This window comes from Schistocerca cancellata, chromosome 1, assembly GCF_023864275.1.
Source record: "Schistocerca cancellata isolate TAMUIC-IGC-003103 chromosome 1, iqSchCanc2.1, whole genome shotgun sequence".
Taxonomy (NCBI): domain Eukaryota; kingdom Metazoa; phylum Arthropoda; class Insecta; order Orthoptera; family Acrididae; genus Schistocerca; species Schistocerca cancellata.
Window position 1 is genome coordinate 812,303,729 of NC_064626.1, and position 18,603 is coordinate 812,322,331.

The 18,603-nt window shown below is 38.9% G+C and overlaps 1 protein-coding gene across 4 annotated transcripts in view; it reads right to left on the reverse strand.

The window, feature by feature from the left end:
• The window catches only part of LOC126188099 (G-protein-signaling modulator 2), a 163,547-nt gene that overhangs the window by 100,913 nt on the left and 44,031 nt on the right, over nucleotides 1-18,603 (reverse strand). For 3 of the 4 annotated variants that reach the window (XR_007537822.1, XM_049929566.1, XM_049929585.1), the window contains exon 9: nucleotides 6,112-6,306. Coding sequence is in view for 3 of the 4 variants with exons in the window: in XM_049929566.1 (XP_049785523.1) it covers nucleotides 6,112-6,306 (195 nt within the window). In the remaining variant the exon portion in view is untranslated. The remainder of the gene's footprint in view (nucleotides 1-6,111; nucleotides 6,307-18,603) is intronic. The other variant, XM_049929577.1, reaches the window with a different exon arrangement.

Consider the following 18,603-nt stretch of genomic DNA (forward strand, 5'->3'; position numbering starts at 1 on the left):
TATTTCATCCCTCAAAGCTACCCATTCTTCTTCTACTGTATTTCTTTCCCCCATTCCTGTCAATTGCTCCCTTATGCTCTCCCTGGAACTCTCTACAACCTCTGGTTTAGTCAGCTTATCCAGGTCCCATCTCCTTAAATTGCCACCTTTTTGCAGTTTCTTCAATTTTAATCTACAGTTCATAACCAATAGATTGTGGTCAGAGTCCACATCTGCCCCTGGAAATGTCTTACAATTTAAAACCTGGTTCCGAAATCTCTGTCTTACCATTATATAATCTATCTGAAACCTGTCAGTATCTAAAACCAGTAAAGACAAGAGATGAGCAAGACAGTGCACATTTCTTCAATCCTCAAGTCCTAGCATTTTATTCTCTCTAATCTTGCTACAGCTTTACGTGGTGTGCTTTCGTTTCTGGGAAAGAATCCATTATCTCATCAAAGTTCATCAAACGTTTTTGCTACACGAAAAAATGAAATGTTGTTGTCTAATACTGAAAAAGCTGTTAATACAAATGGCACCCAAGATTGGTGTGGTTTCTTGATCTGATTAGATGTATTTTGTCACTGTCTGCTAGATAAAATTAAATAGGCCTGCCTAATATTGCAGCAATTGTAGCAACAACAAATAAGCAAGATTGTTTAGGCACAAATGGTCATTTTTATAACATGACAGAATATAATTCACGAGGTACCAATATCAAATGCCTATTAGGCCTACCACAAGCAAAAAGTTTTATGTTAGGAAATAGTTTCACATTTCATTCATAAGCTCCAGCTTCTGAAGCATGAGATCAAAAAGCAGTAGTACGAAATTCTTATATAAATGTGGAATCGTCACATTCTTCCATATTTTGTGTGATGTCACCATTTCTCCTCCTTCCTCGTTCTAACAAACAATCTTGTCATCACTAATTCTGGAACTATTCCTGCCAGTGTCAAAATTTATTCTATGGTTAACTTCACTAACCCTGCCACAATCATCGGTTTAGTTGTCCCGTGTTTATTCTCTGATTAGTCCGATTAGGCATTATTACGTGTTTGTACAACGCATTTTCTGTGTTACTTCCAGAATAGAACTTCAGTGGCTGCTAGCCGGAGACTATAAAACTGGCCCTTACTAGGGTAGCAATCTGGCCAAAAATTTTCTGTCAAAATTTCATTTTCTTGGATACACCGAGAAGATAATACACAATCTTTCTTAGCTGTTATTCCTGTCAGTTGTTTATCTCCAGTCCGGTACTCTGAATCTATGGATTTCACTAGTAATTATAACAACACTGATCATTCACAAACCCAGTCAACCATGTAAACAGCGATTGGCGTTCACCCGTTCGGTTCTATTCTGCTCAGCTCGTATAGCCCCGTCCTCTTTTGTTTGCAGGAAAGTTTATTTCCAGATGCAACGGCGATTCCCCTGACAGAGACATCACTTACACTATGCACACATTCAAAAATCAACTTATGGCTCATTCAGAATGTGTTCAAAAACCACCAGGGATGTGTTTCAAAATGATATGAATAATCAATAGACTAATGTGCACTGGATGCTAGGCGCTTTGTGAAACAAGGTTTTTTTTTCTCAAGAAAATGAATTGCGCCCCCCCCCCCCCCCCCCCCCCCCCGAAATTTTCCGTCTGGGGCAGATACCCCAGTTTGCCCCCTGCCCCCTAGATCCGGGCCTGTTGCGCCTGCATGAATCTGGCATCTTAGGTGTGCGAGTAGAATTTTTACGGGTAGCATCTGACTGCTTGCTTCTATTGCTTATACAGCTAACTGCCACACTTCCCAGAAGCGGGAGAAGGTACTACTCATACACGACTCAACTGTGCATGCACAAGAAATTGCTTGAAACTGATCTAACGAATCTAACGTAAACGGTTGTGAAGTCATGCTCATCGGAGGCAATTTGTTGTTATGAAGCAATGCATAGTCTTCCTAAAGCCTTTGACACATTTTGCTGTTGGCAGACGCTTCTAAGAGCACTGTGGTGTCGTTGTTGTATACGGCACATTTCCTTCGCAACATAAGTTTTATTTTCACTTGTTCTTCTCTCTTTCGTGTTTTACTGCTGTGGTAGTGAGATACAGCAATATCCTTTGTTAGACTATTGGTTCTTAGCAGTCAAAGTTACAAAAATTTAACTGAAAACCAAAACAATGAAAAATTCCTAGAATTCTAAAAAATTCCCAGGTTCTTCCTGGATCTCCCAGTTGTCCTGGGTTGCATGCACCCTGTTATTACAAGTGTGAACACGCATTTAGAAAACCACTATTACCTGTTTCTTTTGAATTTACTTAAAAACACTGAAAGTAAAATGCCCCATCATAGAACAGCCATTTTTTGAAAGATAACAACATCAACAGTCGGAAAGTTGTTTGAAATTTGTGGTGGAATTTTGACTGAAGCTGCACATGATAGATGATATGCAGCTGACAGAAAAACTCATTACATCAGGTAAAAGCTGGCAGGCACTATGAAATTTTTATAAAAGGTCATCAGGAAATACAGTGTGGTTCAGGAAGGAAAGTAAATATTTTAGGAGGTGGCAGAACAGATTGATCCAATGTAACATTCTGTACAACATGTGTCCAGCTATTTTGGTTACAGAGATACAGCCAATTACAGAGCTAGCTTTTCATTTTGTGTGTCAGTACTCTATTTTCTATGGGTTTATTTATCAAATGTAATTTTTGTTTTGAACTTCAAGATGTGAATTTGTGCTTGATTTTACATAACTGAATTTTTCAACTGTGACTGTGATTCGTTAACCAATACCACAGTATCATTTAAGCATATTGTGTATGCTGCAAATGCTAAGTATGCTGAAATAGTATTTGTGTTTGTGTCTTGGAATTGAAACATTGCTGCTGCTTGCGTGAATGTGGCAGATGATTTCCAACCACAGAGTACTAGAGTCAAGAGTATTTATTCACATTTTCACTAAACTGCACGAGACTGTTGTAATGCCAAGCAGTCATATTTCCTTTGAATATGCAAATGAACAGCATTATTAAGTTGATAGAACGTGGTATTTTAACAACACCACACAGAATTTCTACACATATCGATATTCCACATACAAGAATATGGTGGACATTATATATGCATGGAATCTATCCTTATCATTTACAATGGATTCAACACCTTCGAGAAGGAGATAAAGGTAAACAACTGGAGTTTTGCTGTTGGATAATTGCAAATCACTGAGTAACCCCATTAATATTATTTATTGATTAAGGCCCTTTCACTCATGACAATATCAAACTTTCATCGGAGATCAGACTAAAACCCACATGCCTTTACCGGAAGATATTTTCAAGAACACTTCTTTGTAAGTGTATGGTATGTCATGGTAGACAATTGGATGAATGTGTCTGTTGTGTTACTGAACTGTTTTATGGGGACCCATTACCCAGATATTCTTCAAGGACGAGCTTCCAGCATTATTGGAAAATGATATTTTGGCAACAAGGATGCATATGTCCTTCCACATTGATGGGGACCCCCTACACATCCAAGCTATCAGGTGACATCACCTAAACCTAACATTCCCTAAAAAACTGACTGCCAGAAATAGTAACATTCCTAGATCACCAAGGCCCCGGGCCTTAATCATTTTGATTTAAGAAAAGTTACAAAAATTTAACTGAAAACCAAAACAATGAAAAATTTTCGGAATTCTAAAAAATTACCAGGTTTTTCCTGGATCTCCCAGTTGTCCCGGGATGCATAAACCCTGTTATTACAAGTGCGATCATTCAGAATACGAATATTGCTGTCATCATAAAAGAAGGCCAAGATGACCTCAAAAGAGCTACACATGGTGGTGTTAAGGGAATTAGAAAGTTCACTGAAATTGGAGATGGAATTTTAGAAAAAAAGTTTCGAACTTAATCATTTGTCTTTGGGTAATATCTTCTGTCATTGTTTGGGTTCCATTCTAAAAGTTCTATCTCTGTAACCAATAAGAATTGCACACATTTAATGAGGAAGGTTTCATTCAAAATATTTACTATTCCTTCTGAAACAGCCTGTGGTTCATATCTGCCATAAGGTAGTGTCAAGTACACTACCATGCCACAGTTAAACATGCATTGTGAACTTCTAGATCCAAAAGTTCCTGTGTTGAAAGGGAACTGATAAACAATGCGAATAAAGTCCACGCAACAAAACTGGAGATCAAGAGACAGTCAAGATATGAAATTGGTAACTTTAACTGTATGTAGTGACTAGGTTGACTGTACCCCAATCAAATACATTACACTCAGCATGCATCTGATGGGCACTCAAAACTAAATACATACAGAATTAGCTGTAATACAAGTAATATACACTGCCCAGTTACATTAATGTGACCACCTGTCAAAAGCTGAAATAACCACCTTTCACAGTGTGAGACATGCAGGAAAGAAGTCAATGATGTTCTGGAAAGTACTGACAGGGATGTCAAGCCATGCCAATTCCAGTGGCATGCCAGGTGCACCAGTTTTCTCTGTTGAGGATCCATGGTAAGAACAGCCCAATCAAGATGTCCCACAAATTCATGACTGGGTTGAAACCTGGGGTGTTTGATGGCCAAGGCAGTACAGTAAACTCATACTAATACTCTCCAAATCACACACGTACCCTCCGAGCTCTGTGACATGTTGCAGTGCTCTGTTGGTAGATGCCATCATGCCAAGGAAAAACAAACTGCATGTAGAGGTGGGCGTGGTCCCCAAGGATAGATCCATTATGCCTTCCAGAATGACGAGATTACCCAGGGAATGCCAATAAAACATTTCTCAGACCATAATGCATGCAAGGTGTTTGCTTTCAGACATTTCACACCATACACGCACAATGGACATCCGTCTGATGGAACATAAAACACCATTCATCTGAAAAGGCCTCCTACTGCCACTTAGTGAACATCTAGTTGTGGTACTGGCATGCAAATTCCAGCCTTTGTCACTGATGAACAGCAGTTAGCATGGCTGTGTGAACCAGGCACCTGCTGCAGAGACGCATGCAGAGCATCATTTGCTAAACAGTCAGTGAGGAGACACTGTTAGTAGGCCCTTGGTTCGTCCGGGTGGTAAGTTACTCAAAATTTGCATGTCTATCTTTGCCTGTACACACCTTTGCAGCCATCATTCACTGATCACCTATGGCCCACAGTTCACCACAGTTGCCTCAGTACCAGTTCTGGATAGCACCATTTTTCCATTCATGGTATACTTTAGCCATGGTCACACGAACAGTTTACAAACTTAGCCATTTCAGAAATGCTTCTATCTTTGGGACGAAAGACAATGATCAAGCCCTTTTCAGTGTCAGAATAACTGCTCCCTTTCCGCATTACAACAATGACTATACTGTTTTCTACGTCCCCCAACATGCTTTAAATATCCCCCAATGTTAGTGCTTCCAACTTCTGTCTGTAAGTGGTTATTGCACATTGATGTCAAGATATTGGCAGTGATCACATTAATGTGAGTGGTTCGTGTAATACTACACAAGAATTGTGTAATATATATGTGTATCGGACCTTTCCTCATTGGCAGATGCACTTCAAACTATTACAATACAAAACAGATTGAGTTCAGTAATGCAAATAACTGTAGGAGAGTCAAAAGGCAAAGTGAGAACTTTTCATTGCACCAAATACCAAGAAACTGAAACAATTTATGATATAATGTGTTTACCTGCAGTCACTTGTATCTGTCACAGATCACAAAAGGTGTGCCTTGCCTAATATGGAACACTCCCTTCACACACAAAGACAGTTTTCTATTGGACACTAAGGATATCTTTTCTGTGAAAAATTATTGTAGACAATTCACTGAATAAGATATTTCCTGTGGATAAAATGCAAGGGAAGTTGCAGTAGCCCTATTTGCTATAAATCTTTTAGTCACATATGATTAGGCGTTATCTGCCTGGAATAATGACAACCTATTTGTTAGCTGGGTTTCGTGACAGACGGAAGTCAATGTTAGTGCTCCCAAAGGCAAAGCATACCCATCCAGTGTTTTAAACACCCAGCAAGCAGTTAGTAATGGCAGCAGTACCCTGAAGAGGCATCAATGTATCCAGTTCAATCTCCATCACCAATTGCTTACTGCACCTTTATAAGATCCAGTTGTTCCATGCTGTGTCTCCTCACCCTATATCTGCGTAAACAAGCTGGTGATCCCTGGTCAGACAGTGATGTCAGGAGCTGCTGACTCTCTGGAGACAAGTCAGTGACTGGCAGACCTAGGACCTTGCGCAGATCCGACACATTCATCTGAGCTGTTGCTTGACCCATGGTATCGCCAAGCTAGAAACAAATTACAGGAATGAATTTATTTAAAATATAAAAATACTACTTCTTTATATATAAGAGCTCTGAACTGACACTAAAGAAAAGTCATTCTATATATTACGGATGATAAGACAAATTACATAGATAAGAGTTCAAGTAGAGAGAGAGATAATATTTGGAGTTTTTGTCTGGAATGGGGTGAATTGGTTTGGAACTCTGCCCCCCACCCCAATCATCTTACCCTTTGGGCAAAACAAGTGTCAGGAGGTGTCTCCTACCCAACTCCACCCCATGATTCAAATACTAAAATGAAGTGTTTTAAATCATCTGGTCATATTCACTTTTCAATAGGAAGTTTAAAATGTGAATTGTTTTCACCGTATCATCAGCTATGATCTGTGGCAATGATTTGTCAAGATGCAGTATACACTGTAGGTCAAGAGTGTCTGGATTTGCTTCAAGGATGAGGCAGACTGTCAGGGTCACTCAGCTGTTGCACTGAGGAAAAGTTTTCTTGTGGTAGTATGTGTGAGGTAAGTATGACCAATATGGATGCAACACAAGACTACAGGTTCTTCTCTCCAAGAGAGGCAGAATGATGTTTGCCACTTCTTGGTAGGGGCTGGTACAGTAGGGGGCTGGGTGGCGGGTGGGTGTGCTGTCTGTGGGGGGAAACAGGGAAGTTTTCACAGAGAAAAAAGGCTCCTGATGCATGCCTTTTCGTCTTAAATACTGCTGTCCTCTTCATTTCCAAACAATTCCTAAGAATAAGGATGTTAGGGTTCTGCAAAAGTGTCTTGTAAGAGGGATGTTCTGGACTATACTAAATCTTAACCATGTAATTAATTACGAATTGGTGGTGGTGTATCTTTGAAAGTGGAATCCTGCTTCAACAAGACTATCAACAGAGCTCATGCAGAAACCTACAGTCGCTAAGTGAATTTCACTGGGGTCTTGGAGTCTAGTAGGCCTACTGACCAGCAAGTAACACATCCATAGTCAAGTTGGGTTAAAATCAATGACTGTTATAATTTCTAGAACTTGTCAATCTGCTCCACAAGAAGTGTTTTGGAGGGCATGTAAGGAGTTTGGTTGTACTAAGCTGCTTTATGCGTGATAACCATGTCAGTTTGTGGTCAAAAAGCAGTCCTAAAAAGTGAAGGCACGTTATGAAGGCATTTTACCACTTCCAGCCACTGGCCACCCAAATATAATTCAGGGCGTGTGCATGAGTGAATCAAATTCTAGTATTTTGTAGGTAAAAAACTATACCCACAATTTGGGTCCATAACTCGTCTTCTGCTGAAGGCAATGATGTAGAACTACAGTACAAATGGAATTTGTCAACATACAAGACCTACAACACATTTGGTGTTGCAATGGCAGCAGTTTTGTCTATAGCAACTCCAAAAAGGGTAGTGCTCAAGGCTGAACTCTATAGAACACGATTTTACTGTATATGTTGATTAATAATTGTCATACCAACTTGGAAACAACAATGGGATAATAAATTATTAATAAAAGTTGGTAGGTTGCCTCGGAAGCCCCACCAATGTACCATGGCTACGGCTACGAGTAGATGTCAGAAATTTGTGACATAAGGCTTATGTAAGATTGCTGCCAGGCATAGTTGAGGCACAAAGGCTTCCCAAACAGAAGACTCCATTTGTAAAAAGTTGGTAGTTGTGGATGTGGACCTTTGAAATCTGTACTGAAATGCTGAAAGCAAATTTCTTATCTGTCCAACAAAGTCTGTGATTGGCCCAACACGCAAAAAATTTATATAGATTTGCCATTACACTGATCAGTCTGAAGCTGCCTATATAGCATGGCTTTTTATTTTTTTTTACTTTTTATTTTTTTATTTTGCACAATGATACTTTTTGTCTATATATTCACCCTGATAAGGAGACCTCACTTACCGTGAGGCCATTTTCTAGGAAGGGCTCCGGCTGTGCGTCTGAGAAGGACTTTGAGGTTTTATTCTATTGAGGCTCTAAAACATAACCCTAACATGCTGCTGCACATGCGGCTGCTCCAGAAAAATTAACAGCAATGGCCGGAAACAGTTCCTTATCAGCACCTATTGCGCAACCGGAAGTGAATTATTCTGCAACACGATCTAAGTAAAACTAGAGATCGTGTGTTGCAGCAGCCGCGCCAAAGACTAAGTCCTGTTCAAGGTCACCCTGTAACAACAACAACGCTATACTCTGGTACCTATAATAAATTTTTTCTTCTGAATTTCGATAAGTTAGTATAATCGATGTTCTGATTTCATTTCTTTTTTGTTTCATGCCATTATGTTAAAGAAACTATAAACAATTTTCAATGTAAATTTTAATGTTTATGTCAAATTTCAAGTCATGTTGTAATCAAAGGGAAGTGGAACTAATGTTGGAAATATTGTAAGGTGTGAAAGATGTAATTGTATGCCTGGTCCATACGTAGGTAATGTATTAGGATAAGTAGGATGTAAAACCTTTGGTGAATACCCTGTCTGTAGGGGAGCGGTAAAGGGTGGAGGCAGGCGAGCGCGGGAAAATGCACACGGGCGCGGCACGGCACAACGGGCTCAGCAGTAGTAGTCGGAGTTGGGCATCGATCTGAGAAACACGTGCTGGATCGAGGAGGCTCTCCTGGAAAAAGTGGTATTGTTGAGCCTCGGATGCGCTGTTTCCGATGTCTGTACAGCATGGCAATATTCCATAGGCACTAAATGGAAAAGCATTGCGACGCCATGAAGAAGTAAAGTGCCGATATTTCATGAGCCATTGCTGTAATTGCACGTGTGCTTTGTGCCTCGCCATCTCGCCGCCTGCCGACCGCCTCATCGATACGAACAGGTTGAAACTTTTAGTACTGTATTCGTGTGGACCAGTGTTACTTTTACTACGTATTGTTCAATAACAACTTAAATTTTTCCAGAACTGTCCTATCAATTAATTATCCTCACAACTAACCTAGACAGGGTCCTTTCCACATGTTGTGCAATCCGAGTGTCCCAAGATGAAGATTTAAAGTTTATGTTAATAATAATTACCTGCAGACCTATCAATGTTAGAATGATGTTTAAAGAACTTTGTTGTTAATGAATACTGGACGAATAATATAGGTATGACCAAGTTTGAAGATAATACTGAAATTGGTTTAATAATGAAGTTTATTTAAATTGACACAAAAATAACGGTAGTTAAATGAGCAGGAAATAAGACAAAAAGAGCGGTACATCATATATTGGAAATCTTGAATGCTTAATGTTTTCAATAATCACACATTCACTACAGTGACCATAACAGTTTCAGGGTCTCCCCCCCCCCCCCCCTCTCCTTTCTTTCTTTTCTATTCATTTGAATTCTGAAGTGTACTGAACTGCTTTGACCAGCAAAGTTAAAGTCAATATGAAACCTAAATTTATCAGTGTTTTCCCTTCTTAAAATTGACTTTGTATGTGTGTTTCAAAAGTGCTATTTCTAGGGTAACCTATGCCCGATTTCAGTCGGATTAATAGACAAAACGCAGTTTGTAGTAATCATTATAGTGTAATGTTGTGTATTTATAGCTTGTCCAAATTGGTACAGAAAGTGAAAATATTAGTTCAGTAGATTTTTCTGGTTCTAAAATTTACCATATAATGCAGTATTACTACGTGTTGTTATGCTTGCACGTACATCCACTTGTACAAGGAAAAAACTCACTTAATGCCTAATTAAGCTGGCGACCGTATTATTAACAATTGGTAGCATCTGCTGTGTATGTTTCTTGTCCATCCTAACGTGTAGTTGCACTTTAGACTTGCTTGACGTATCATTGTTGTTACTGAGTGGGTGTAAGTCTGATTTTGCCTCCATTCAGGTACACGCGGTCAACATATTTACAAAAATCCTTTCTTATAAGGTGAAGCCCATCAACTTACCATAGTACAGGCTTTAAAGAGTTAACGTACGCGAAAGCGTAGGCGTTACAAGTGGCTTCCCGGTGACAGGACATCCAGTTGTTGTCGGTCACAAATTAATGTGAATACCGAGCAGTGGATTTTCAGTGGCACGAATTGCAATATTATTCAGTAAAATAAATAACAGTGAACGTCAAATACGGTAGTGTGGTGTAATTTGCATTCAGTGTGGACAGGAAAGTAGACAGAGTAGATGTGCCGAGCGTAATGGAAGGGGCGCATGACAATAGCAGGAGTTTACGCGGCCAGATAACAGATGGCGTTAGCGAAAGGCAATTGGCGTATATACAATATCACGAACATGTTAATGAACAGATTGAAATGTCAAGATTGCCTCAAACACAGCAAGAGATAAAACAAGAAGTAGGGGATGACTTTGTAGACGATAGTGGGTACGTGAACGAATCCACTGACATGTTTGATTCACCACAGATAAAGAAAGAACCGAAAGAAACTTTTGAAGTAGGATAGGAACACACCGATTCCGTAGAACAAAACAGTGTGAAAATTTTAAGCATGAACGATTTATTTTAGCAATTAACCAAACAAATTGCAGGACAGAGTGAGCAGCTTAAAACACAGAGTGACCAGCTTCAAAAACAAGTCAGTAATCAGGTTAGTCAGCTTAAAACTTAAAGTACAGGTTGAAGAGCAAGGAATTAAAATTAGTAAACAAATAGAACAGGTAGAACAACAAGTGGGTAGTTTGAGCTCTGTAGTAAATACTATGAAATTTGAAATAGACACAATTAACAAAAATATGGATACTATGCAGGGGGAAATTGACAACATTAACAGTAGATTTGATGTTGAAATTCTCAACATCCAAGAGAAAGTAGAGCCTCTAGTTGAAACGAAAGTAGACGAAAAAGTTTTCGGTCTTAAAACTGAGATCGTAAACGAATGTCAACACGGAATATCACAGTTGAAAAAGGCAGTTTCAGACACTGAAAGAAATTTAGGCGAAAAATTTACCGGACATGTACAAAAGTGTGAACAAAATACGTCGAAAATTCAAGGCAAAATTTTCGATCTTGAGAATAAAATCAAAGATAGGCCTGGTGTCGTCTGTAATGGCACACCACTTACGAAGCTATTGGAAGGTGAGGAACGCTTCGATCCTGCCAAGAAACATAACGGATGGCATCCGTTAGATTTCATCAAAAATTGCGAGAGAATATTTCCTGAATACTTGTCTGATCAGGAAAAGATAAACGTAGTAATTAGCGCCTTAGCAGGTGATGCTAAGCGCTGGGGAATTAATTTGAATACCGAACGAATGACGTTCGAAGAATTCACGCAAAAATTTACGGAAGAATATTGGTCCGAACAAAAACAGGACCATTTGTGGCGTGAGTTTATCACGGCCAAACTTCATGATAACAGGGGCAGGAATTCTTTGAAAGATTTCTGCGAATATTGGTACCGAAAATTGACGCATTTAAGAGGGAGAAGATCCGATTCAGAAATTATATGGGAGCTATATAAAAAGTTTCCAGAAGATTCAAAGAGATATGTGGGAAGCAATCATCGTAGCTTCCAAGCATTTCTCGAGAGGGTCGAAGACGAAGACCACTGGCGCGAAAGTCGTGCCAATTATCAAAATTTTAGTAACAGAAATAGTCGTAATAATGACGAAAGAAATGACGGCGATGGATTTCGCGTCAATATGATACAGAGAGGAAGAGGCAGAGGAAGAGGAAGGGGAAGTTACCGAGGTCGTGGTAGAGGGTATACTGCACAAAATAATAACGATGCGGGAAACTGATTTCCGCGAACGTTGCGGGCCAAACGGAAGCGGACAATACATACCGGCACCGATTTAAGAAAAGTTACCGGACTGACAGTAAAGTTATGAGACAGGTTAGAGACAGGCGTGGAACGACGCAACGTGTTGTTGCGAAACAAACGTCAGGTGCGGGCGATGAGTCATCTTCGCCGTGCAGAGCAATACTTGTTAACAGGCGAGTGGAGCTTCAGAGGGCAACGGCCCAGCCTAGCAGAACAGCTGTTCAGAGAGAAGCCGCTAGCAATGCGGCAGCATTAGATACGAACACTGCCGTAAGAACTGGTGCATACATTACGAGAGGTAATTCCGTGGCGAAGGAAATAGTAGATGAAACAGTGGATACACAGAGAGGTGCGGTTAACAGTGTTAGCAATAAAGTAAACGGCGAGAAAGAACTAGCAGAAGTAACTAATTGGTGTGTGCAGATCGACGATCTGTACAAGGGCCTCAAGCAATGTGAGTGGGAAGATTTTAAGAAGGAGTATGAGGCAAGGAGGTTAATTAGTGAAAAGGGAGATAATAGGGACGTCGATAAGGTGACGTGGCCCAAATTGGAAGAGGAGAGATTAAATAGCGCCACGCAAAGTACGCGTGCTGCCGATAGGACGATGATTAAAAGTAGGAAGGAATTGGAGGATGAAATCCTAAGCAATGACGAGGAAGTAACTTCTGTTAACAATCCGCCAACAGTACGAGCTGCTACCGAAAGGCACCGTGTGGAAGAGACAGGTAATTACCTAAAAGTAATTGAAGTCCACGAGGATTACACTAAATACGAAGTAACAGTAGATGTGAGTAAAGCTGATAATGAGGCCGTTTTGCCGAAAGAGGAGACTGAGTTAAAATCTAAACCTGACGAAAATGCAGAAGGAGAACTTAGTGCCTGTCTCAGAAAAGCTTTTATGTTAGAACCTGAAAGCGATTCAGAATGGTCGGATTCTGACGATAGTTCAGATGACGAATATTTCGGTACTAGTGAAAATAATGGGGATACAGCTAACTGCGATATTGTACCTAATGATGACGAAGTTTCTAAACAAAATCCAGATGTTTAGACTGAACAAAGAAAGAAAGAGCCACCTGACGACTTAGGGTCTATTTTACAAAGAGTTCAAGTAATTAATGACTTTGAACTCCCAGAACCAAAGAAACCGCCAGATATAGGTGGGGTGAATGTTAATAGCATATCTTGGGACGATGTTATCGTCGACCCGGATTTGCTTAGGGAAGACCACAACAATGAAACACATTCGACGGTGAAACAAACTGTAATACCAGTGGAAATTTATAATGTGAAATTGCAGGTACTTCTTGATACTGGATCTCAAATAAGTGCAATCTCCCAGTCGTTTTTCGATCACATTTGTGATAAGCCTGGAATAGTAATTATGTCAGTGACGGGTGTAAAAATTGTTGGTGCTACTGGCAAGACTAGCAAGCCGGTAAAGAACCAGATTTTGGTTGAATTTAGTATAAAAGGACAAAAATTTGAACACAAATTTTTGATTGTGCCAGACTTGAGTACTGAAATGATTCTGGGAATAGATTGTTTGGATAAAGAAAAGGTTATTATTGATTGTAGCCAGGAAGCGATCAAAATTGATAGTGCATCTAGGAATTTAGAAGTAAAATTTGAGGAAAATGGGAAGGTGTTCGATTCAGAAATTGATTCTTTATTGTTGGAGATCGAACAAGGGAATGATGGTTTGACAAACAAGTATGAGGTGTACCATGTCCAGAGGTTAATAAATGAGAGTAACAAGCAGGGTCATAATTTTAAAGAAATGGTGGAAAATTTGAAGGAAATATCTCCCGAACAGAAAACAGAATTGCTTGATATTTTAGAAAGTAACAGCACCGTATTTTCGGACAAACCTGGCCTAGTTAAGAACTTTGAATACCAGATTGAGACAATAGAGCATAAACCTTTCTTTGTAAGACTGTTTTCGGTACCCATATCAAAGAGGCAGGCTGTGCAAGTGGAAATAGATAAAATGATAGAATGGGGCGTAATCGAACGGAGTAGCAGCGAATATAATAGTCCACTTATCATCGTGAACAAAAGAGATGGGGGAGTAAGAGTAGTTATTGACGCCAGGACTTTGAACAAAATTATAAAAAAGGAAATAGACAGACCTGAAAATCTGGACGAAATGCTCCAAAATTTTTATAACGTGAAGTATTTAACCAGTCTGGACATGACTGCCAGATACTGGCAAATTCCCTTGAGCAAAGAATCCCATAAATATAACGCTTTTTTATTTGTCGGGAAATGCTATCAGTATAAAGTAGTACCATTTGGGCTTAGCACTTCTGTGGCAGTATTTGTTACGGCACTGGACTTTGTATTAAGGAGAGAATTGAGTTCCCGGCTAACCATTTATGTAGATGATTTACTGATCGCTACAGAAGAATGGCAAGAGCATTGTGATTTGTTGCAGAAAGTTTTTGTTACTCTACAAGCAGGTGGCATGACGCTTAAGTGGAAGAAATGTGAATTTGTGAAGTCGGAAATAAAGTTTCTGGGGCACATTATTACTACGACCGGTATTGGTAAGGACCCGGAAAAGTTAAGTGCAATAGCAGGATGTCCAGTTCCTAGAAATAGAAAACAGTTGAAAGCCTTTTTGGGTTTATGTGGGTTCTATAGAAAATTCGTCAAGGGGCAAGTTTTTAATGGTCCTCATCTGAATAATCTACTGAAGAAAAATAGTGCTTTTGTGTGGACAGAAGGGTGCACGAGAGATTTTGAAAATTTAAAAGGTGAACTTTTGAATGACAATATTTTGCTTCACCCCATACTGTCAAAACCTTTCCATATGAGTACTGACAGCAGTGCTTATGGAATTGGTATAGAAGTTTTCCAAGAAATCTGTGATGGCAAGGAAATCAAACACCGGACGATCGCATTTGCAAGTAGAATTCTAACAAAATACGAGAGAAACTACACTATATCAGAAAAGGAAGCTTTAGCCATTATATGGGGGTTAAAGAAATTCAGAAATTATCTGTGGGGCCATAAGCTCATCATACATACTGACCACAAAGCTTTAACTTTTCTTAAAGATTGTCGTTTACTTAATGGCAGGTTAACTCGTTGGGCTTTGTACCTGCAACAATTTGATTACGAGATTTGCTATGTTAAGGGTACTGAGAATTATGTGGCAGATGCTTTATCTCGATTGCCTAATGGTATGAGTGAAGTACCCGATGAAAATGGTGAAGAGGGTACTTTTCAGATAAGGTATATGAAAGAGGTTTCAGAAAAAAGAAAAATTGAACAAATATGTAAAAATATGAGATACCATCAGAATGAGGATCCGACATGGAAATCTGTGAAGCTGAATTTTGACAGTGTGCAGTATCCTCAAGTTAAGAAGTATTACAAAATCTTTAAAGGCATTTTATATAGGAGGAAAGATTTAACCACTGAGGAATGGAGAGTATGTTGGCCACACCAGTTTTATACCGAGGTCGTGGACTATTTTCATTTAGCATTGGGGCATAGTGGGCCAAAGAAATGTTTGGATAAATTGAATAATGTAATAGTGATTGCTGGTAGTGTCAGTAAAAGGGTAAAGGAACGAATTAAGTCGTGTGATATCTGTCAAAGGGCCAAAGTACCGAACAGAACTAATAGAGGCCCAATGCAAAGTACATTACCTGAAGACACCCTAGAATTATTATCAGTAGATTTATATGGTCCCCTCCCAAAGACTTCGGGAAATTGTGCATGTATTTTAGTAATTATGGAAGTATTCTCAAAGTTTGTGAAATTATACCCTTTGAAAAGAGCAACAGCAAAAGCTGTATTTAGTAGGATGGTCGAATACTTCAGGGCCATCGGGAAACCCAAGGCAGTACTATCTGACAATGGACCCCAGTTCATATCCAAAATTTGGAAAGAAGGAATGGAGCAAAATGGTGTGGAGATTAAATATATCTCAGCTTATCATCCTGCTAGCAACCCGGTTGAAAGGTACATGCGAGAAATCGGGAGATTGTGTAGAACCTACTGCAGTCATAACCATAGGGCCTGGGGCAAGTTTATATCAGACTTTGAGAATGCCTTGAACACCTTACATCATGAATCTACTGGGTTCCCACCGGAAGAAATTTTATTAGGCAGCAGAAGTAAAAGTTTAATTGAGGAAAAACTAGAGTTTCTGCCTTGTACAAGCTTGGGGTTGAGTCAAAAGAAAGAATTAGTCAGAAAAAGGGCAAAGCAAAAAGCTGAATCGAGATCTAAAAGACATGATAAAATTCTGAAAGTTTCAAAATTTAAAATTGGGGATTATGTTCTTTTAAAAACCCACGAAAAATCTAGTGAACTGAACCATGAAATTTCCAAATTTAAATATATTTATAATGGACCGTATGTGATACAGAACATTCCACACGATAATGCTTACTACCTGATCTACCCAAAATCTAAAAGACCTTTAGGTGTAAGAAATGTTGTGGACCTGAAACTGTATGTTCCTAGAAGTGAGTGAACTAAGTACAATCAGAAAACAATTTACAGTAATTGTGCTGTATATGATGCTGTAACTAATTTATGGCAAATGTAACAAATCTTTGTAAACATACGTAGACCAATATCAGTGTACTAATGTAATTATGTGAGTATCAGATTACCAATTGTACTATAAATGTAAAGAGGTATGGAGAAAAAGGGCTGAAAAGAAAGGATAAATGCTGTCAGCCAGATAAAAGATGGGACTGTCAAAAATGAAAATGGGCAGTGTATGAGCCATAATATAAAGGATTGCCAAACACCAAAGAGGGCAGATAAATAGTCAAAGGAGAATTGTAAGTGTGATACAGGAGATGTGACAATATGAGGTGAAAAGGACTGCCCAAATCTGAATAATAGGCAGCAAACGTGTGTAGTAATTTTCTAAATATTATTGTGATTTTCTTTTTTAGTAAATAAGGAAATGGACTGCCATTCAATGCAAGCAGCAACAAATTGTTTTATAGTGTATATAGATATTTGTATTTGCTTTTGTAAATAAGTGTTTGTGTTCCAAATTTGGTTTTTATTTGTCTGAGAAATTGAACAATGATGAGTAGTTTGCTACTTAAATAATGTTGTGATAGGAGGTTGGACTGCGCCAAAGGCACTTGAGCAAACGATAGGTAAATGTTCTTGATATATTAAATAATTATTGACCTATATAATGTGAGTGAAAGGAAGTTTGTGGTATAAAATTCTTTTGATGGGACAATCACACAAAGATTCAGAACCACTGTATAAACATAAAATTTAGTGTTCCCATCAAATTTGCACTTAGTGAAATTTAATGGAAACAGGGGCATGTGTAACAACAACAACAACGCTATACTCTGGTACCTATAATAAATTTTTTCTTCTGAATTTCGATAAGTTAGTATAATCGATGTTCTGATTTCATTTCTTTTTTGTTTCATGCCATTATGTTAAAGAAACTATAAACAATTTTCAATGTAAATTTTAATATTTATGTCAAATTTCAAGTCATGTTGTAATCAAAGGGAAGTGGAACTAATGTTGGAAATATTGTAAGGTGTGAAAGATGTAATTGTATGCCTGGTCCATACGTAGGTAATGTATTAGGATAAGTAGGATGTAAAACCTTTGGTGAATACCCTGTCTGTAGGGGAGCGATAAAAGGTGGAGGCAGGCAAGCGTGGGAAAATGCACACGGGCGCGGTACGGCACAACGGGCTCAGCAGTAGTAGTCGGAGTTGGGCATCGATCTGAGAAACACGTGCTGGATCGAGGAGGCTCTCCTGGAAAAAGTGGTTTTGTTGAGCCTCGGATGCGCTGTTTCCGACGTCTGTACAGCATGGCAATATTCCATAGGCACTAAATGGAAAAGCATTGCGACGCCATGAAGAAGTAAAGTGCCAATATTTCATGAGCCATTGCTGTAATTGCACGTGTGCTTTGTGCCTCGCCATCTCGCGCCTGCCGACCGCCTCATCGATACGAACAGGTTGAAACTTTTAGTACTGTATTCGTGTGGACCAGTGTTACTTTTACTACGTATTGTTCAATAACAACTTAAATTTTTCCAGAACTGTCCTATCAATTAATTATCCTCACAACTAACCTAGACAGGGTCCTTTCCACATGTTGTGCAATCCGAGTGTCCCAAGATGAAGATTTAAAGTTTATGTTAATAATAATTACCTGCAGACCTATCAATGTTAGAATGATGTTTAAAGAACTTTGTTGTTAATGAATACTGGACGAATAATATAGGTATGACCAAGTTTGAAGATAATATTGAAATTGGTTTAATAATGAAGTTTATTTAAATTGACACAAAAATAACGGTAGTTAAATGAGCAGGAAATAAGACAAAAAGAGCGGTACATCATATATTGGAAATCTTGAATGCTTAATGTTTTCAATAATCACACATTCACTACAGTGACCATAACAGTTTCAGGGTCTCCCCCCCCCCTCTCCTTTCTTTCTTTTCTATTCATTTGAATTCTGAAGTGTACTGAACTGCTTTGACCAGCAAAGTTAAAGTCAATATGAAACCTAAATTTATCAGTGTTTTCCCTTCTTAAA